General features: G+C 46.9%; 1 protein-coding gene across 1 annotated transcript in view; it reads left to right on the top strand.

Moving 5' to 3' along the window:
- Nucleotides 1-582: 582 nt before the first annotated feature.
- B4GALT6 (beta-1,4-galactosyltransferase 6) overlaps nt 583-21852 on the top strand; it is a 242363-nt gene continuing 221093 nt past the window's right edge. The window contains exon 1 of the mRNA XM_063923646.1: nt 583-945. Within this exon, the coding sequence (XP_063779716.1) occupies nt 828-945 (118 nt within the window). The 5' untranslated portion in view covers nt 583-827. The remainder of the gene's footprint in view (nt 946-21852) is intronic.

Genomic DNA, 21852 nt, shown 5'->3' with positions numbered 1-21852 from the left:
GTGGCGCTACTGTGCAGCGTAATTTGAATAATGTAGACTACTGTGCACCGTAGTATGAATTGCTATTATTTTGTGACCACGCCCCTTCCCCATGAAGCCACGCCTCTATATATTTTTTGCGCGCTTGCGGCGCGCACTGCCCCCCCTATCTTACACGGGGGGGGGGGGGGGGGGTGCCAATGTCGTTTCCTGCACACAGCGCTAAAATGCCTAGTTACGGCACTGAGTGTGTGTATATATAACACAGTATATACTGGCCAGCCCTGTGGGCTATCCCCCTGTGTGTATACATGTAGTACAGAATACACTGGGCAGCAGCCCTGTGGGGTGGGTGTGTATATATATATATATATATATATATATATATATATATATAGATTTCCAGCAATGACAGCACTCAGAGATTTTTTCAGCAATGAAAGTGTATTAAAGCAATTGACGTTTCGGAGCTGCAAGCTCCGTCCTCAGAATACACACCACATTCTGAGGACGGAGCTTGCAGCTCCGAAACGTCAATTGACGATGAGCAGCAGCATTGACATTAGCCCCCTCCTAGCTAGCACCAGTAACCCCCCCGCCTCCTCCTCCTCCGCCCTCCTCGCTCGCACTGACTTCCCCCTCCCACCCGCTGCCGAGTCCTCTCTCCTCCCTACGGGGGTAGGTGTATCAGCTCCTGCGCTGCCATTTCCCAGCGCTCTCCTCCTCCTCCTCCCGGTGTGGTGCTGCTGCCTCGTCCCCTCACTCCTGTCACCCGATGGGCTTGTCCCCTCTCCGTAGCCTGTCCGCCAGCGAGCTCTCCTGAGAGCAGCCTTCCGTCCCCGGGCACCATGAGGCCGCTCTTCCGGAGGCTCCTGCGGGTCTCTAACCGATCCATCTTCGCCTTCATCGTCTTCTTCTCGCTGTCTTCGTCTTGCCTCTACTTCGTCTATGTGGCCCCTGGCATAGGTGAGTGAGACGGGCCCCTCCGAGGCTCTGGTGGCACCAAGGCGGGGGGGGGGGGGGGGAGACCATTTTACTTGCAGCAGCAGCAGGGCCCTGCCACTCCTATCCAGTCCCGGGGTAGTGGTCGTGATGGATGGCATTGGTGTGGCTGCTGCTACTAATGACTGGCATCTCATTTATTACCACAGGCTCCCAATCCTGCCTGTAGCCTGGCCGGCTCCAAGGAACGGAGAAGGCGTTGTATATGTGTGTGTATGGGGATACTATATATTCATATATTACTAGGGTTGAGCAATCATGTTGTATTAATGGCAATTAATACAACAGGATTATATTCTTGCTCCAGTGGTAGTGGCTTTCTGGTACATGTAGTGCTTGTGTTCTGTTGTCCGCCTCTCTAGCACCCAATTTCTACCTCCTCTGGCATAAGCCATCAGTATGGTGATAAAGTAGTGGTACTATCCATTCATTTTGGAAATCATTTTTATGTGGTAATTGTAAAAGCATTCTTTATTTGTGTTTATAGAAGGCGTGTGAGAAATGTAATTGGCGCTAAAGCTTCTGCAAATACCTTGGCCGAGAGGTGACCTTATGTGATCATTTGTTGCGCCTCTGGTTTAATTTGCATGCAAACTTCCAGGTTTTGTTTTGGCCTTGTCAAGTGACCACTGATATAGTATTAGTATTTCAGGATCTTGGTGTGACAAACTCAATTTACTTTTACTTTTCATTCAAGGGTTTGTGGATGTTTTTTTGATTCTTAAAAAATAAAATCAGACTTTTATGTGAAAGTGTTACAGGAATAGGATTTAAATAAAACAAAAAAAGTAACTGTGTTCACTTGAAGTGTTAAAAGCACTGGCGTTACACCAACTTAAGTAATACTTGTTAGTATTGTTGATCAGGTTTGACCAATAAAGATTGTGCAAAGTTGATGACCTTTGTATTTGGAACTAGACATAAAACGTAAAGATATTAACGTATCACACCCATTTGTAGATGTGCTTGTGTGAGGTCAATTACAGAATGAACGCCAGTGACACCACTTGTCAGATGTGCAACACATTGTACGTCTCTTGCATTTGCACCAGCAGTCACTTGTGAGGATAATCCATTGGGGTCCGGTATGTAAAACCGGCGGTTGGGATCTTTGGCGGTCACGTGACTGATGTTGGAATCCCTGCGGTGAGCGCAGCGAGTCCCCTCTCGGGCTGGCTATGCTCGCCACGCTTCGGGCCCGGTGGTGAACACAGCAACGCCACACTATTATATTCCCTCTCAGGTAGTGGCGTAGACGGGATTCTGACAGGCGGCATTTCGCCGTCTGTCTCCTGACCGCCGGGATCCCAACAGCCGGTAAATTAACTGTATCCCTTCCATTGACCCCCTTACATTCACTTCAGCGTTTGGAAGTAGGTGGGGCATCAGCATCTAAAAGTCACTGCTGTGTTCCTGCCTTAAACTGCATGGGGGTCATCTGAGCCAATGTTCCATTCACATACTCATTTGCATAGTTTGGTTGCCATTAAAACACCCTAGTAAATACACACATTGTAACAATATTTTTTCTGACATAAAGGAATGACCAATCAACCAATGTGTACTAGTGTGCTCTCCCGCATGTTGTTTGCCGCATCTTCAGATTTGTCGTACATGCAGGACAATCTAAACATATTGTTTGCGGTGCCATGCAGTGTAACGAACGAAAGTATGGATTGTTCCGTCCTATATTACATCAGCTAGTGTGCACCAGATCTTGCCTGGCCTCAACCATTGTCAAGATTGCCAGTCGTCTACTGTGTACCCAGCTTTAGGGGTACATTCAATTAGGGTCGAAAACTACCGTCTGTTGAAAAGACAGCAGTTTTTAAGGTCGAATAGTGATTCGACCTATTCACTCCCTGCAGTTTTTATTCGACAAGTCGTGGAATTCGACTTGTCGAATAGTACGTGAATCGGCGGTATAGCTGCCGATTCATGTACTTTTGAGTGATACAGGGCCAAATTCGACAGGATTTGGCCCCGTTTCCGACCATCTCTGTCCGACATAAAAAAATGTCGGACTGAGATGTGGGACCCAGAGGAGGAGAGGGGTGGGGGGGGACAGCCGCGGGCATACAGGGGAGATCAGCGCTACAGCACAGCGCTGCAGCAGGATGTCTCACAGCCGCGCCGCTCACGTCAGCGTCCAACCGGCTCCAGTAAGTGAGGTCACGCTTGCTGGAGCTGGGTGGACACTGCCGTGAGGTCTGGACGGCTGTGAGACATCCTTCTGTGGTGCTGCTCTCCTCCGTCTGCCCGCGGCTGTCCCCGCTGGTCTTCTCCTTCTCCGGTCCCTCATCTCAATTCGACTTTTTAAAAGTCGAATTGAGATTAGATTGAATAGGGGTTGTCTGATCCATTCCGACAAATGCATGTCGGAATGGATCCGACCCTAATTGAATATACCCCTTAGAGTCCTAATAGGACATGGATGGTTTTTTCGTGTTACAGCTGTATCAGTTGTTGTCACACATGTTTTTACACTCTCTCCCTTTTGGGGGAATTCAATTGAATGTGATTTTGAATAGCGTCGGAAATGAGTGCCTGGACTATTAAATTGTTCTTATCACGCCTGGCACTTAAGTGCACTGCGTCTAGTGCCCGGTGTTTTGTCTCAGGTTTACTGCATGGCCAATTGAATAGCTTGGGCACCCATTCCTGGCGCTATTCAATATTGCATTCAATTGAATTGCCCCTTTGGAATTTAAAGGGGGGGATTCAATTGTTTACTGGGTGACCTGACCGCCGGCAGCAATTAAATTGTGCTGCATATGGGTGCCCATGCTACTGGTGCCAACATTTTTCTTCTCGCGGCCCCCCATGTTGGCAAGAACAAAGGTGCAAAAAGTGACCCGTTAGGCACCCAAACGACACTTTTCATGTTGTGTCCAGCACTTTAGGTTTAATTGTTTGACACGGCTAAACCCGATCTGCTTGCACGCGATCAACGTGTTTAAAAATAGCCTAATTGAATTGCGCTTCCCAGTCTACCGTCACTTTAAATGCGAGATTGGGCATGCAAAAATAATAGTGTGCTGGCAGTGTAATCATGGTAAAGACACATTTCTTTGGTGGCTGAATCAATATTATTTTGAATTACCTTCTTCTGTTTGTAAGAACATACTATCTATGTACATTGGGGTCGATTCAATTCGGCAACTTATGAATAGTGCCGGGAATTAGCTCCCGACGCTATTCAATTCAGCTAAAGTTAAGTCGGCGAATGCCCGTTCTCGCCGACTTAACAGGTAGTTTTGTCGGGAGAACAGGCATTTTCCGACTTAACTACCCGCGGCGATGCTGATTCCCGACAGAATTAGCCTCGCGCCGGCCGCGCGGCAGCACTTTTGTCGGTTTTCTTCTCTCACCCCCCGGGGATGAGAGAAGAATTCCCGACAATTGCGGGTAACTAGCAGCTGAATTGAATAGCGTCGGGAGCTAATTCCCGGCGCTATTCATAAGTTGCCGAATTGAATCGACCCCATTGAGGGAACCAATCTACAAACACCTACAGTGACATAAAACACAAGGTAAATATTGCTCTTTTCAAAAGGGGCTTGCAATCTAATATGTGTAGGGACACTTAAAATAAATTAGTGGAATACCAATTATAGTTGTTTGTGGTAGTACATGGCCACTGTTACAGACATTGTCTACAGGTAGCTAATAAATGAAAAGTACAATTTTGTATTGTTTATTTCTGAGAATGAAGATATCAGTCCACTATAAGACGTCACTGTCAGTAAGATAGAGATTGGAGCATACAGTATCAGTTCACAAGGAAGCGATACATCGCTAAGATTGTATTATATTAAATCACTTGGAACAAGTGACCTTACCGTCCCAGTGATGTCATAGACTTCATTGTCATCAATGTTGGTTCATTTCACAAAACGACTTCCTCTTTGACGTGCCATCTATCCGTGCATTTTAAGTTCCCTTTGTGTTCCCTCATTGTGATACACCCACAAATTGCAAAAGTGGTTTGTTTTGGGTGTCTGTTTCTCTTTATTGTGTGTTGGTTAAGATTCATTATTTCATCCGAAAACTTTGGAATTTCAAACCTTTTTAAAATAATCCTTTAAAAATAATTAACCACAATAGGGGGTGTCATATTTGTTCCTTATTTATGATGGCAGTGAAATACTTAAAATTTACTATCTTGCAAAACTTAAAAATTCCTGCTCCATTTTTATATTGATTGACAATGTTACATTCTGGAGAGGTGATTGTGTCCATGCATGCCTGATTTATTGGGCGTATTCAATTAGCTGTGGGGTTTAACGGGTGCATGATTCAGTTAGTAGATTCTCGAGGGTGTACTCAGTAAGTCAGTAAGAAATAGGCACGCTTATGAAGAAAACCGTTTGATTCTGCAGTTGATGCAGAATCAGTGCATTTCCGCGCAGTGATCCCCGATTTTTAGGTGTGGGGAAAAGGCTGTTTAGTTGAATAGCCTGTCCCAGCGCTGTGCTGCTCAGTCTTGCACAGGCGCTGACATTGCTGTTCTATTGTTCCATCATTTTGACTGGCTGGTAAATAATATATAATATAAATGTACAATTTTTTTGTTGTTGTTGCCCAACTTTAGTTTTCTTTAGTCAAATGTTGAATTTCAAATTATGCTTTCCAGTTCTGTTCGTCATGCAAATAGTCTGGAAGCATTCATTAGAAATGTTAAGGGGCTTGGGAACCATTGTATTCTGTTATAATTTCCTCATCTTCCATTTAATGTTTGTAGCTGACATGAAGTTTGGAAGGCAGGTTGCTTAATGCTATGTTTTTATTTTTTAATTGTAACTGGACAAAAGACACCACAGGTGTTGTGTACGTATCAATTTAGCGTTTTTACACTATTGCATCTTTTTCCCCCCATATTTCTCCAATGCAAATTACCATGTTTTTGTTCAGTTTTGAGTAAGCCCTCCTATTGATGATCTTATATACAAAGTGAAGAAAATTCCTTGTTATTTATCTTGTAAATCATACCTGTAACCTGAAATATTCCGAAAATTAGAATATTTCGGCCCTATAGTGACATCACGATGCGGCCGTCACTGGAGTCTGCAGCCAATCACAGACAGGTTGGGGGGAGTGGCTTTGCAACCATTCCCTCACCGTCACTGTTTCCAGGACCCGCCGTGGACACCCATGCCAACGCGCCAAACCCACTGTGGACCCCCGGAATCCTCCCACCTACTGTTGAGCCTGACTCCCGGGACCCATCCGGATAACAGGTATTCTGTTATCCGGAAAAATCCCATATCCGGAATACTCCTGGTCCTGATTTACATTGGGTGCGGACTGTACAACATTAAATCCTGGTTACAGTCAGAGAATTATTGGAAGCCTATATCATTTTTTAGGAGGAAGTTTTTGATTTTAGGAATAATCTTGATTGGAATTTGTAGGTATTCTCATTTTGGTTTGGTGCATTAAAGAAATGTATTTAAGACAACTTAGGAAATCTCAGGACTATTCATCGTGATTTGGTGGTTGGTGTGTCTGTATAGCTGGATAAGGATCTTGAGCCCTGTTCCACTGACTGCCTGATTGCTTTCCTTCTGCCATTGTGGTGAGAATTACCTGGCCATGTACAGGTACAAGTAGAGGTCTAATTTGGGACTGTACAGCTTGGTTTCTAAAGAAATAATGTGATCTGGCCACAAATAACTAAAACGGTATTGCCGTGCTAATGGAAAATATCAAGCAGCTCCATAGGGGTGAATATACGGTAGTTAAAAGAAATAGAAATTCCAAATCACACAATTTATTCACATTTTCTTATATATAGTAATCCAAATGATCCTGCACTCATGCAGTCCCAACCCCCCCCCTGCTGTGATACTTGCTGCCGGGGCCTTCGCTTGTGGAGTATACACCCCAGTATGTAGTAAACCGTTACAGGCAGCTCTTGGACACTTGTACATTTTATGAATGCAGTGCTTTATTGCGACATCTATGTTTTGGGGTCCTGATGACGGGGGCAATAAAGCACTGGTAAAAGTAGTGCACACCTGTACACTACTTTTACCATTTAACAAGTAGCACCTTTGTAATCCCTTTTAATCGTTTTTAGCTTGATCATCATTATTATTATATGAAGATGGCCCTCAAAACAAGGGGGGAGCCACTCATTTTTGCTAATTTCTGTCTGGAATTTCCATTGTTTTTTTTAAAATTGCAACAATAAAGTTTTTTTTAATATAAAAGAAGCCGCCTTCACGTCATAGCCATCTTGGATAAATTGCACGAAACGCGTCGGAGGAACACATGCAGCGGGAGCAGCTGACTGGACTGTTAATCCCAACTTGCCTGCCACCAAGGACTCTAACACTCTATGCTTGGAGTCCCAATTACTAGAGGAGATCACCACAAACGTCTGGGCTCACAAGCTAGGGTTAGATGGGGCAAGTTTCCATTTGCTCCAAGCATTACATCTCTGGCGGCACAAGAACTCTATTCGGACTCCATACACTCCAAAAGGAGCTATAAACATACTCAAAAGTATTTCTCTATCGTCCTAGTGGATGCTGGGGTTCCTGAAAGGACCATGGGGAATAGCGGCTCCGCAGGAGACAGGGCACAAAAAGTAAAGCTTTTCCGATCAGGTGGTGTGCACTGGCTCCTCCCCCTATGACCCTCCTCCAGACTCCAGTTAGATTTTTGTGCCCGGCCGAGAAGGGTGCAATCTAGGTGGCTCTCCTAAAGAGCTGCTTAGAGAAAGTTTAGCTAGGTTTTTTATGTTACAGTGATTCCTGCTGGCAACAGGATCACTGCAGCGAGGGACTGAGGGGAGAAGGAGTCAACTCACCTGCGTGCAGGATGGATTGGCTTCTTGGCTACTGGACATCAAGCTCCAGAGGGACGATCACAGGTACAGCCTGGATGGTCACCGGAGCCGCGCCGCCGGCCCCCTTGCAGATGCTGAAGACAGAAGAGGTCCAGAATCGGCGGCTGAAGACTCCTGCAGTCTTCTAAAGGTAGCGCACAGCACTGCAGCTGTGCGCCATTTTCCTCTCAGCACACTTCACACGGCAGTCACTGAGGGTGCAGGGCGCTGGGAGGGGGGCGCCCTGGGAGGCAAAATGAGTACCTATAAAGGCTAAAAATACCTCACATATAGCCCTAGAGGCTATATGGAGATATTTAACCCCTGCCTGATTTCTCAAAATAGCGGGAGACGAGCCCGCCGGAAAAGGGGCGGGGCCTATCTCCTCAGCACACGGCGCCATTTCCTCTCACAGCTCCGCTGGTCAGGACGGCTCCCAGGTCTCTCCCCTGCACTGCACTACAGAAACAGGGTAAAACAGAGAGGGGGGGCAAATTTATGGCGATATTTTTATATAACAAAGCAGCTATAGGGGAGCACTTATTATAAGGCTATCCCTGATATATATATATAGCGCTTTTGGTGTGTGCTGGCAAACTCTCCCTCTGTCTCCCCAAAGGGCTAGTGGGTCCTGTCTTCATTAGGAGCATTCCCTGTGTGTCTGCTGTGTGTCGGTACGTGTGTGTCGACATGTATGAGGACGATATTGGTGTGGAGGCGGAGCAATTGCCAAATATGGGGATGTCACCTCCTAGGGGGTCGACACCAGAATGGATGCCTTTATTTATGGAACTACGGGATAGTGTCAACACGCTAAAGCAGTCGTTTGACGACATGAGACGGCCGGACAATCAATTAGTGCCTGTCCAGGCGACTCAAACACCGTCAGGGGCTGTGAAACGCCCTTTGCCTCAGTCGGTCGACACAGACCCAGACACAGGCGATGACTCCAGTGGTGACGGTGACGAATCAACCGTATTTTCCAGTAGGGCCACACGTTATATGATTTTGGCAATGAAGGAGGCGTTACATTTAGCTGATACTACAGGTACCACTAAACAGGGTATTATGTGGGGTATGAAAAAACTACCTATAGTTTTTCCTGAATCAGAAGAACTAAATGACGTGTGTAATGAAGCGTGGGTTGCCCCTGATAAAAAGCTGATAATTTCAAAGAAATTATTGGCATTATACCCTTTCCCGCCAGAGGTTAGGGAGCGCTGGGAAACACCTCCTAGGGTGGACAAGGCGCTAACACGCTTATCTAAACAAGTGGCGTTACCCTCTCCTGAGACGGCCGCACTTAAAGATCCATCAGATAGGAGGATGGAAAATATCCAAAAAAGTATATACACACATGCAGGTGTTATACTACGACCAGCTGTAGCAACTGCCTGGATGGGCAGTGCGGGGGTAGTTTGGTCAGAATCCCTGATTGAAAATATTGATACCCTGGACAGGGACAATATTCTACTGTCGTTAGAACAAATAAAGGATGCATTTCTTTATATGCGTGATGCACAGAGGGATATATGCACACTGGCATCACGGGTAAGTGCTATGTCCATTTCGGCCAGAAGAGCTTTATGGACGCGACAGTGGACAGGCGATGCGGATTCAAAACGGCATATGGAAGTTTTGCCGTATAAGGGGGAGGAGTTATTTGGAGTCGGTCTATCAGATTTGGTGGCCACGGCTACAGCCGGGAAATCCACCTTTCTACCTCAAGTCACTCCCCAACAGAAAAAGGCACCGACTTTTCAACCGCAGCCCTTTCGTTCCTTTAAAAATAAGAGAGCAAAGGGCTATTCATATTTGCCACGAGGCAAAGGTCGAGGGAAGAGACAGCAACACGCAGCTCCTTCCCAGGATCAGAAGCCCTCCCCGGCTTCTACAAAAGCCTCAGCATGACGCTGGGGCTTCTCAAGCGGACTCGGGGACGGTGGGCGGTCGTCTCAAAAATTACAGCGCGCAGTGGGCTCACTCGCAAGTAGATCCCTGGATCCTGCAGATAATATCTCAGGGATACAGGTTGGAATTAGAGACAGATCCACCTCGCCGTTTCCTGAGGTCTGCTTTACCAACGTCCCCCTCCGAAAGGGAGACGGTGTTGGAAGCCATTCACAAGCTGTACTCTCAGCAGGTGATAGTCAAGGTACCTCTTCTGCAACAAGGGAAGGGGTATTATTCCACTCTTTTTGTGGTACCGAAGCCGGATGGCTCGGTAAGGCCTATTCTAAATCTGAAGTCCTTGAACCTGTACATAAAGAAGTTCAAGTTCAAAATGGAGTCACTCAGAGCAGTGATAGCGAACCTGGAAGAGGGGAACTTTATGGTATCCTTGGACATCAAGGATGCGTATCTCCACGTTCCAATTTACCCCTCACACCAGGGGTACCTCAGGTTCGTTGTACAAAACTGTCACTATCAGTTTCAGACGCTGCCGTTCGGATTGTCCACGGCACCTCGGATCTTTACAAAGGTAATGGCCGAGATGATGATTCTTCTTCGAAGAAAAGGCGTATTAATTATCCCATACTTGGACGATCTCCTAATAAGGGCGAGGTCCAGAGAACAGCTAGAGATGGGATTAGCACTGTCTCAAGAAGTGCTAAAACAGCACGGGTGGATTCTGAATATTCCAAAATCCCAGTTAATGCCGACAACTCGTCTGCTGTTCCTAGGGATGATTCTGGACACGGTTCAGAAAAAGGTTTTTCTCCCGGAGGAAAAAGCCAAGGAGTTATCCGAGCTTGTCAGGAACCTCCTAAAACCAGGAAAGGTGTCTGTACATCAATGCACAAGAGTCCTGGGAAAAATGGTGGCTTCTTACGAAGCGATTCCATTCGGCAGATTCCACGCAAGAATTTTCCAAAGGGATCTGTTGGACAAATGGTCAGGGTCGCATCTTCAGATGCACCTACGGATAACCCTGTCTCCAAGGACAAGGGTGTCTCTTCTGTGGTGGTTGCAGAGTGCTCATCTATTGGAGGGCCGCAGATTCGGCATACAGGATTGGATCCTGGTGACCACGGACGCCAGCCTGAGAGGCTGGGGAGCAGTCACACGAGGAAGAAACTTCCAGGGAGTATGGACGAGCCTGGAAACGTCTCTTCACATAAACATTCTGGAACTAAGAGCAATATACAATGCTCTAAACCAGGCAGAACCTCTGCTTCAGGGAAAACCGGTATTGATCCAGTCGGACAACATCACGGCAGTCGCCCATGTGAACAGACAGGGCGGCACAAGAAGCAGGAGGGCAATGGCAGAAGCTGCAAGGATTCTTCGCTGGGCAGAGAATCATGTGATAGCACTGTCAGCAGTGTTCATCCCGGGAGTGGACAACTGGGAAGCAGACTTCCTCAGCAGACACGATCTTCACCCGGGAGAGTGGGGACTTCATCCAGAAGTCTTCCACATGCTGGTAACCCGTTGGGAAAGACCAATGGTGGACATGATGGCGTCTCGCCTCAACAAAAAACTGGACAGGTATTGCGCCAGGTCAAGAGATCCGCAGGCAATAGCTGTGGACGCGCTGGTAACGCCTTGGGTGTACCAGTCGGTGTATGTGTTTCCTCCTCTGCCTCTCATACCAAAAGTATTGAGAATTATACGGCAAAGAGGCGTAAGAACGATACTAGTGGTTCCGGATTGGCCAAGGAGGACTTGGTACCCGGAACTTCAAGAGATGATCACGGAAGATCCGTGGCCTCTACCTCTAAGGAGGGACTTGCTTCAGCAGGGTCCCTGTCTGTTTCAAGACTTACCGCGGCTGCGTTTGACGGCATGGCGGTTGAACGCCGGATCCTAAAGGAAAGAGGCATGCCGGAAGAAGTCATTCCTACTTTGATTAAAGCAAGGAAGGAAGTAACCGTGCAACATTATCACCGAATTTGGCGAAAATATGTTGCGTGGTGCGAAGATCGGAGTGATCCGACGGAGGAATTTCAACTGGGTCGATTCCTACATTTCCTGCAATCAGGATTGTCAATGGGTCTCAAATTGGGATCTATTAAGGTTCAAATTTCGGCCCTGTCGATTTTCTTTCAAAAAGAATTGGCTTCAGTCCCTGAAGTCCAGACCTTTGTTAAGGGAGTGCTGCATATACAGCCTCCTGTGGTGCCTCCAGTGGCACCGTGGGATCTAAATGTGGTTTTGGACTTCCTAAAATCTCATTGGTTTGAACCACTAAAAAAGGTGGATTTGAAATATCTCACATGGAAAGTGACCATGCTTCTAGCCCTGGCTTCTGCCAGGAGAGTGTCAGAATTGGCAGCTTTATCTTACAAAAGCCCATATCTGATTTTCCATTCGGACAGGGCAGAACTGCGAACTCGTCCGCATTTTCTCCCTAAGGTGGTGTCAGCATTTCATCTGAACCAGCCTATTGTAGTGCCTGCGGCTACAAGTGACTTGGAGGACTCCAAGTTACTGGACGTTGTCAGAGCATTAAAAATATATATTGCAAGGACAGCTGGAGTCAGAAAATCTGACTCGTTGTTTATATTGTATGCACCCAACAAGATGGGTGCTCCTGCGTCTAAGCAGACGATTGCTCGTTGGATCTGTAGCACAATCCAACTTGCACATTCTGTGGCAGGCTTGCCACAGCCTAAATCTGTAAAGGCCCACTCCACAAGGAAGGTGGGCTCATCTTGGGCGGCTGCCCGAGGGGTCTCGGCATTACAACTTTGCCGAGCAGCTACGTGGTCAGGGGAGAACACGTTTGTAAAATTTTACAAATTTGATACTCTGGCTAAGGAGGACCTGGAGTTCTCTCATTCGGTGCTGCAGAGTCATCCGCACTCTCCCGCCCGTTTGGGAGCTTTGGTATAATCCCCATGGTCCTTTCAGGAACCCCAGCATCCACTAGGACGATAGAGAAAATAAGATTTTACTTACCGATAAATCTATTTCTCGGAGTCCGTAGTGGATGCTGGGCGCCCATCCCAAGTGCGGATTATCTGCATAAGTTGTACATAGTTATTGTTAACTAATTCGGGTTATTGTTAAAGGAAGCCATCTTTCAGAGGCTCCGCTGTTATCATACTGTTAACTGGGTTTAGATCACAAGTTGTACGGTGTGATTGGTGTGGCTGGTATGAGTCTTACCCGGGATTCAAAATCCTCCCTTATTGTGTACGCTCGTCCGGGCACAGTACCTAACTGGAGTCTGGAGGAGGGTCATAGGGGGAGGAGCCAGTGCACACCACCTGATCGGAAAAGCTTTACTTTTTGTGCCCTGTCTCCTGCGGAGCCGCTATTCCCCATGGTCCTTTCAGGAACCCCAGCATCCACTACGGACTCCGAGAAATAGATTTATCGGTAAGTAAAATCTTATTTTTATTAATAATGTTATTTTCTTTCAGCTGCTGCTATCATTTTAGCACTCACCCATTTCTTTTTTATGATATGGCCACCGCTCTAAATTTATTCTGCTTAGACCTCTTGGTTTGAGATTTTGGTGAAATGATGGTGCTCCTGCGCAAGCAAGGAGTCACAATTATCCCATACTTGGACGATCTCCTGATAAAGGCAAGATCAAGAGATCAGTTGCTAAAAAGCGTGGCTCTCTCCCTGAGAGTAATACAACAACACGGCTGGATTCTAAATCTGCCAAAATCGCAGTTGGTTCCGACAACTCAGCTGTCATTTTTTGGCATGGTTTTGGACACGGAAAAAAAGAGGGTTTTTCTCCCAGTGAAAAAAGCCCAGGAGCTCCAGAACATGGGCCCTCATTCCGAGTTGTTCACTCGCTAGCTGCTTTTAGCAGCATTGCACACGCTAAGCCGCCGTCCTCTGGGAGTGTATCTTAGCTTAGCAGAATTGCGAACGAAAGATTAGCAGAATTGCGAATAGAAATTTCTTAGCAGTTTCTGAGTAGCTCCAGACTTACTCCTACACTGCGATCAGTTCAGTCAGTTTCGTTCCTGGTTTGACGTCACAAACACACCCAGCGTTCGCCCAGCCACTCCCCTGTTTCTCCAGACACTCCCACGTTTTTCCCTGACACGCCTGCATTTTTTAGCACACTCCCGGAAAACGCTCAGTTTCCACCCAGAAACACCCACTCCTGTTAATCATACTACGATCACCAGAACGATGAAAAATCTTCGTTAGGCCGTTAGTAAATTACCAAACTTTTGTGCTAATATACTTGGCGCAGGCGCACTGCGAACATTGCGCATGCGCAGTTTGCGACTAATCGCTCCGTAGCGAAAAAAAACTAACGAGCGAACAACTCGGAATGACCCCCATGATCAAGGACCTGCTAAAACCAAAAAGAGTGTTAGTTCATCAATGCACTCGAGTATTGGGAAAGATGGTGGCGGCCTACGAGGCCGTTCCGTTCCGCAGGTTCCATGCGAGAACTTTTCAGTGGGACCTTCTGGACAAGTGGTCAGGGTCCCATCTACAAATGCATCGGAGGATAAGCCTGTCCCCCAGGGCCAGGGTATCTCTCTTGTGGTGGCTCCAGATCAATGTGCTGGAGTTAAGGGCCATATACAACGGCCTATTACCAGTGGGGAATCTTCTTCGCAACCTACCCGTTCTGATTCAGTCAGACGTCACAGCTGTGGCGCATGTAAACCGCCAGGGCGGGACAAGCTGCAGAGCAGCAATGGCAGAAACCACCAGGATTCTTCGCTAGGCGGAAAATCATGTAAGTGCTCTGTCAGCAGTCTGATTTCCGGGAGTAGACAACTGGGAAGCAGACTTCCTCAGCAGACACGATCTCCATCCAGGAGAGTGGGGGCTTCATCAAGAGGTCTTTGCAGAGGTAACAAGTCGTTGGGGACTTCCTCAAATAGACATGATGGCGTCACGCCTCAAGAAGGAGCTTCGGACGTATTGTTCCAGGTCGAGAGACCCTCAGGCAGTGGCGGTGGACGCCCTAGTGACACCGTCGGTGTTTCAGTCGGTGTATGTGTTTCCCCCACTTCCACTCATCTCAAAAGTATTGAGAATCATGAGAAAAACAAGAGTGCAGACAATTCTCATTGTCCCAGTTTGGCCTCGGTATGGCCTGGTATTCAGATCTTCAGGAAATGCTCAGAAGATCCGTGGCCTCTTCCTCCCAGGGAGGACCTGTTGCAACAGGGGCCCTGTGTGTTCCAAGACTTACCGCGGTTGGTTTGACGGCAGGGCGGTTGAACACCAAATCCTAGCTTGGAAAGGTATTCCGGGGGAAGTCATCCCTACTCTGATCAAGGCTAGGAAGGAAGTAACGGCGAAGCATTATCACCGTATCTGGGGAAAATATGTATATTGGTGTGAAGCCAAGAATGCTCCTACGGAGGATTTTCAGCTGGTTCGTTTTCTCCACTTCCTGCAGACAGGAGTGGATATGGGCCTCAAGTTAGGCTCCATCAAGGTGCAGATTTCGGCCTTATCTATTTTCTTTCAGAAGGAATTGGCTTCTCTCCCAGAAGTCCAGACTTTTGTAAAGGGAGTGCTGCACATCCAGCCACCTTTTGTGCCCCCAGTGGCACTGTGGGACCTTAACGTGGTGTTACAGTTCCTTAAATCACACTGGTTTGAACCTCTTCAAACGGTTGACTTAAAATTTCTCACTTGGAAAGTAGTCATGTTGTTGACCTTGGCATCTGCAAGGCAGGTGTCCGAATTGGCGGCTTTGTCTCACAAGAGCCCCTATCTGATTTTCCATGTGGATCAGGCGTAGTTAAGAACTCGCCCTCAGTTTCTATCTTAGGTGGTTTCGTCGTTTCATATGAACCAACCTATTGTGGTGCCTGTGGCTACGGGTGACTTGGAGGATTCCAAGTCACTTGAGGTAGTCAGGGCCTTAAAAATGTATGTAGCCAGGACGGCTAGAGTTAGGACAACAGAGGCACTGTTTGTCCTGTATGCAGCCAACGAGGTTGGCGCTCCTGCTTCAAGGCAGACTATTGCTCGCTGGATCTGTAATACGATTCAGCAGGCTCATGCTACGGCTGGATTGCCGTTACCGAATTCAAAAAAGGCCCATTCCACTAGGAAGGTGGGCTCTTCTTGGGCAGCTGCCCGAGGTGTCTCGGCATTACAGCTTTGCCGAGCAGCTACTTGGTCGGGTTCAAACACTTTTGCAAAATTCTACAAGTTTGATACCCTGGCTGATGAGGACCTCCTGTTTGCTCAATCGGTGCTGCAGAGTCATCCGCACTCTCACGCCCGGTTTGGAGCTTTGGTATAATTCCCATGGTCCTTACGGAGTCCCCAGCATCCTCTAGGACGTAAGAGAAAATAAGATTTTAAACCTACCAATAAATCTTTTTCTCCTAGTCTGTAGAGGATGCTGGGCGCCCGTCCCGTTGCGGACAAATTCTGCAAGGCTTGTATATAGTTGTTGCTGACATAAGGGTTATGTTACAGTTGAGATCAGTCTTTGGCTGATGCTGTTTGGTTCATACTGTTAACTGGTTTGGTTCATTCCATGTTGTACGGTATGTATGGTGTGGGCTGGTATGTATCTTGCCCTTAGATTAACAAAAATCCTTTCCTCGTACTGTCCGTCTCCTCTGGGCACAGTACTAACTGAGGTCTGGAGGAGGGGCATAGGAGGAGCCAGTGCACACCCATTCTAAAGTCTTTACAGTGCCGATGTCTCCTTCGGAGCCATCTAGTCCCCAGCATCCTCTACGGACTAGGAGAAAAAGATTTACCGGTAGGTTTAAAATCTTATTTTCCTTACCTCATGTTTTCAGCACATAATCCACCTACATGAAAACTGCACAAACCACTGGTGACTGGCATGTTGACTGGCAACGTAAAGGTAATTAACAGGCAGATGACTGAGTGAAATATGAATGCACAAATCAGAAGGTGCGTTCTTTGGAAATGAAAACCTTTGTGACTAACTTAAATAAAAAAACAAGAGTAAGAACTCCGGCAGTTATTTTTCTTATTTTTGCCCTGTGGATGCCCACAGCATAACTGTTAGCACCCCTCTTTCTTCTCATAGTATAGCCGCCAGTGCCCTCTCCCCAGCCCACCACACCCATTGCTGTCCTTCTTTAACTCATATAGCACTGATGTCCCCCTCACTCTCCTCACAGTACAGCAACTGGCTCACCTCCATAGTATAATAAGCCTTCCAATACAGCTTTCTGTCATCAGACTTTTAGTACTGTAAGTAAAAAGAAAAACATGTAGTCAAGAAATTGTATAAATCTTGTTATGGCTGCTTCCATTGAGAATGACAGGACATATGGGCACACACACTTGCTCCATCAATCCCCATCAGAAGCATCCCCTCATAGTGAAGTCTGTGTGCCTCTTTTGGTTTGCCTGTGAGGTAGGAATTAAAACAAAATGCCAGTGTACTTCTAGTGCAAAGCTGTGCCCTGTATTGTGATAGGATCAAATGTTTATTTGTACATTGAGCCATCAGAAAACAAAGGTTTCACTATCTCACTCAAAAAAATCCGTATTTTGGAATATTTGGGATACTCAACCTGTACTAACAATTGTAAAAAGGCTTTGTTGTAAAGATAGAAGTTTATATAGTTCTAGTCCCCGTCTAGGCAATTACATCATAAAAGCTGGTTGATGTATATTATAAAATGTGTACTTTAGTAAGGTTTTGTGCAGGTATATACCCTGCCAAGTTCTGTTACTTCGTGTGCAGTGATATACTAATGTAATTACCTTGTAATTGTCTTAGAAATATGTAAATCTCACACTGCTGTGCTAAATAACTAACAGCAGGACACTTTGTGAGGGGTGGTCTTCTGTATGCCGGCGGTCGGGCTCCCGGCGCTCAGTATACCGGCGCCGGGAGCCCGACAGCCGGCATACCGACAGCCGGCATACCGACACTTATTTTCCCTCGTGGGGGTCCACGACCCCCATAGAGGGAGAATAAAATAGTGTGGCGCGCGTACCGTGCCCGTAGCGTGGCGAGCGCAGTGAGCCCGCAAGGGGCTCATTTGCGCTCGCCACGCTGTCGGTAAGCTGGCGGTCGGGCTCCCGGCGCCGGGATGCTGGTCGCCGGGAGCCCGACCGCCGGCCAGCCGTAGTGAACCCCTTTGTGAGACCTATGACATTCCTGTATTACAAGTTGCCCCTATGCACATCAGCAGTTTCAGTATGAGACCTGTTCGTCGTTCTGCTGTTTTGTGACTGTGACCCTGGTTTGGATGTGTACGCAAACCCGATGAGTTACTTACAAACCTGGTGTTTTGGGGGGGATGTAGTTCTGTGATCCTGACTGCCGGTCACAACACCTCCCTTTACATCCCGCCCTCTCGCTATCCTGACGGTCGGCATGCTAAACAATCGGGATGCTGAACGCCGGGCATCCCAGCCGCCGGTAATGTGATACACACCTGTTTGGGGGGAGGGGTGGGGGTGCTTGTGCAAGACCCATTATGCACATGTTCAGAATGGGTCCTGTGAGATTGCTCACAGTGTCTCTTCAGCTGCATTGTGACTGACGTGTAGATTGGGTCCGTGCTAGAAAACGTGTCTGCCCCATTTTGTAGGCATGCCAAGCTCAGGGTCTGCTCTGTCTGACGCAGACTTCCTGGACCTGGCTGGCCAGTTCCGGCGGCCAGTCTGAGCACGCTTTGGCTTATGCAGACTCCCTGAGGGCTGCGACGATCGCGGTGATCCATTGCTGCATCTTTAAGGTACAGAACTCGGATCACAAATGCATACAGGTGATCTATTTCCTACAGACGCCTCCTGCTGTATTTTCATTTTATCGACCTTTTTGACTTATCTCTTTGAAAGTCTAGCGTGATTTGAAAGACATATTGCAGTTTAATAGCATATTGTTGTGTCAACAGCCAGTCCTCTTTTCTTAACACGCAAATGTCAGTCATTCAGCCTCTGTCACAGGGCAAATTTGTGATTCTCTCCATTTCTTATCTCATGTGAACATACTGTAGCATGCTACTTTGTACCTTCATTATTTCACGCTACAATAAAGTACCATGACCACCTAGGGGAAAGTTGATAAGTTCTGATAATGATCTAAAGCACTTTTTTTTTACTTTCGCAATCCGTTTGAGGCTTTTTTACAACTGGTTGGGGAAAAGCAAGCCATCGCAAAGTCTTACTGGTTTTCACGACCTTTGGAGAACATCCATATAGCAACCCCAAATGCACAGCATTGTGGATACCCAAAGGAAACTTACATCACTATTGGTGTTATCTATGGAGAAATATGGAACTAATGTATGATTGCATTACATTGTGCTCGAGCTGGAGTCTAATATCTATACTAATAAATGGAATTAAAAAGAGCCAATGTGTTCTGTGGGGGAATTCAATTGTTTATTGGGCCCCTGACGGAACTATTCACTTGTTTTACTGATGGGACGCGACTGCATTACTTATACCCCTTTCAGACTGACAACAGCCGCGTCGCACCCGGGAATGTGTACACAGGTGCTTCCCAGGTGCGACCCGGCTTGAGACCCCTTCAGACTTGCGGCCCGACCTGGCATATTGCCGGGTTGGTGATGTCACCGCTTACGCTACCGGAGGCTGTGCTTGGAGATAATCATCTTCAAGCACCGCCTCCTCCTATGCAGAGAACGGGTGCAGGGTCGCCTTGACACGGCATACCCGTTCACACTGCGCGCATCCCGGGTCGATTCCGGCTTCAACCCAGGTCGAGACCTGGGATGGAATGCCGGGATGCTCGACCGGGGATATTCTTACAGGACCCTTTCACACTGAGCAAATTCCCGGGTTGATGCGCGTTAATGTGCAATAACCCGGGAAATATTTGTCAGTGTGTTGGAGGTAAACCTCCTTTAGCCTCAGCCTTCTCTGAGAGGACTCCAACAACAGCCTGTCTTTTGCATTCAGAACTACCTGTGAATAAAATATGTGCCGTGCAGCCAGCTGTAGAAATCAAATATTCACACACTCAGCCTGGTGTATTCAATCTGAGTTCTGGTTTAATGTTCTTACATACATGTATATATACTTGAAAAAAAAAACTCAGAGGAGTTTACAGTTTAACCTCAGGGTTGTGTCCTCTTCCTGATAACGGTCTTGTTCTTGTTCTTTTCCTTATCTCTATCAGACATGGCTTGCCCACAAGTTCCTTTCTTTATCTCTATCAGATATGGCTTACCCACAAGTTCCTTTCTTTATCTCTATCAGATATGGCTTACCCACAAGCTCCTCTTTTTGCTAACTGAATATTTCATCATTCTATACTTTTCTGTTTCCCCAGCATATTTAAGCATATCATATATTAATGCTAAAGTAAGTTTATAATCTATCGAATATAACAAAATGGAGTGACATTGGCTTTATTGCAGAATCATACTAATGCTTGCCCATCTACCTTCCTCAAGTGTGAAAGGGGTAGTACAGTTGTTGTCGCTCCCAAATGCACCAGGTTTAGATGAGGAAAGCGGCTAAACCTTTACAAAGTGCTGAGCAGTGCACCCAAATAGCTGACTCAGGAGGGTGTGAACAGAAATAATGCTATTCTGCCCGATGGACAAAACAATTGAATAGCTCCATCAGACATCCATTACTTATGGGCGTCTAAAAGTACAAATTAATTCCCTTATGTTACAGAAGCCGTTTGCTATTATTGGGCCTGATTCTGATTTGAAGTAAAGCTGCTAGAAAAAAAAAACAACCCCCAGAAAGTAACTCTGCAGCAGGGCTAAAGATGTTGCACTGCAGGCAGGCAGATGTAACATGCAGAGAGATTTATGCTGGGTACACACTAAACGATATATCGTCCGATATGCTGTATCAGACCGACATATCCGGCACATTGTCTAGTGCATGCAGGGCCAACAGCACACATCACTAGCAAAGGCCATTTTGCCGAATGCAGCATGGCATCCGCAGTTGCTCCGTCGCTGCCGGCATCGGCAAGTGTGTATACACTTGTCGATGCCGGGTCTCTCTGCCCGCGACATCGATGCCGCTGGGTACACACATCGAGCAGTGTGTACCCTGCTTAAGATTTGTGGGTAGGGGATGTTCCCAAAATGAAATCCAAATTGCAGTGTAAAACTAAAGCTGCCTAACATTTGTGGGCTACATGCAAAAGCGGCCATGATTTACCCTGCACAGAAAAAATATAAATGTATTTGCTCACCTTGCATTGCAACATGGGGGGTAATTCCAAGTTGATCGCAGCAGGAATTTTTTTAGCAATTGGGCAAAACCATGTGCACTGCAGGGGAGGCAGATATAACATGTGCAGAGAGAGTTAGATTTGGGTGGGTTATTTTGTTTCTGTGCAGGGTAAATACTGTCTGCTTTATTTTTACACTGCAATTTAGATTGCAGATTGAACACACCACACCCAAATCTAACACTCTCTGCACATGTTATATCTGCCTCCCCTGCAGTGCACATGGTTTTGCCCAACTGCTACAGAAATTTCTGCTGCGATCAACTTGGAATTACCCCCATGGTTTGTTCCAGATACAAAGGACCTAGGGGGTAATCCTGAGTTGATCGCAGCAGGAATTTTGCTAGCAGTTGGGCAAAACCATGTGCACTGCAGGGGGCAGATATAATTTATTTTATTTTGTTTCTGTGCAGGGTAAATACTGTCTGTTTTATTTTTACACTGCAATTTAGATTGCAGATTGAACACACCCCACCCAAATCTAAGGGGCCCTACACATTTTACGATGCGCTGCCGAGGTGCCCGACGGCCGATACGGCCGACGAGCGACCCGGCGGGGGGGGGGGGGGGGCAGTGACGGGGGGAGTGAAGTTTCTTTACTCCCCCCGTCACGCGGCTGCATTGAAGTGCAGGCAAATATGGACGAGTTCGTCCATATTGGCCTGCATGCACAGCCGACGGGAGACCAGCGATGAACGAGCGCGGGGCCGCGCATCGTTCATCGCTGGAGTCTCCACACTGAAAGATATGAACGAGTTCTCGTTCATTTATGAACGAGATCGTTCATATCTTTCAGAAAATCGGCCAGTGTGTAGGGCTTATAACACTCTCTGCACATGTTAAATCTGCCTCCCTGCAGTGCACATGGTTTTGCCCAACTGCTAACAAAGTTCCTGCTGCAATCAAATCAGAA

This window comes from Pseudophryne corroboree, chromosome 5, assembly GCF_028390025.1.
Source record: "Pseudophryne corroboree isolate aPseCor3 chromosome 5, aPseCor3.hap2, whole genome shotgun sequence".
Classification (NCBI taxonomy): Eukaryota; Metazoa; Chordata; class Amphibia; order Anura; family Myobatrachidae; genus Pseudophryne; species Pseudophryne corroboree.
This window is presented reverse-complemented; position numbering and strand designations above follow the sequence as displayed.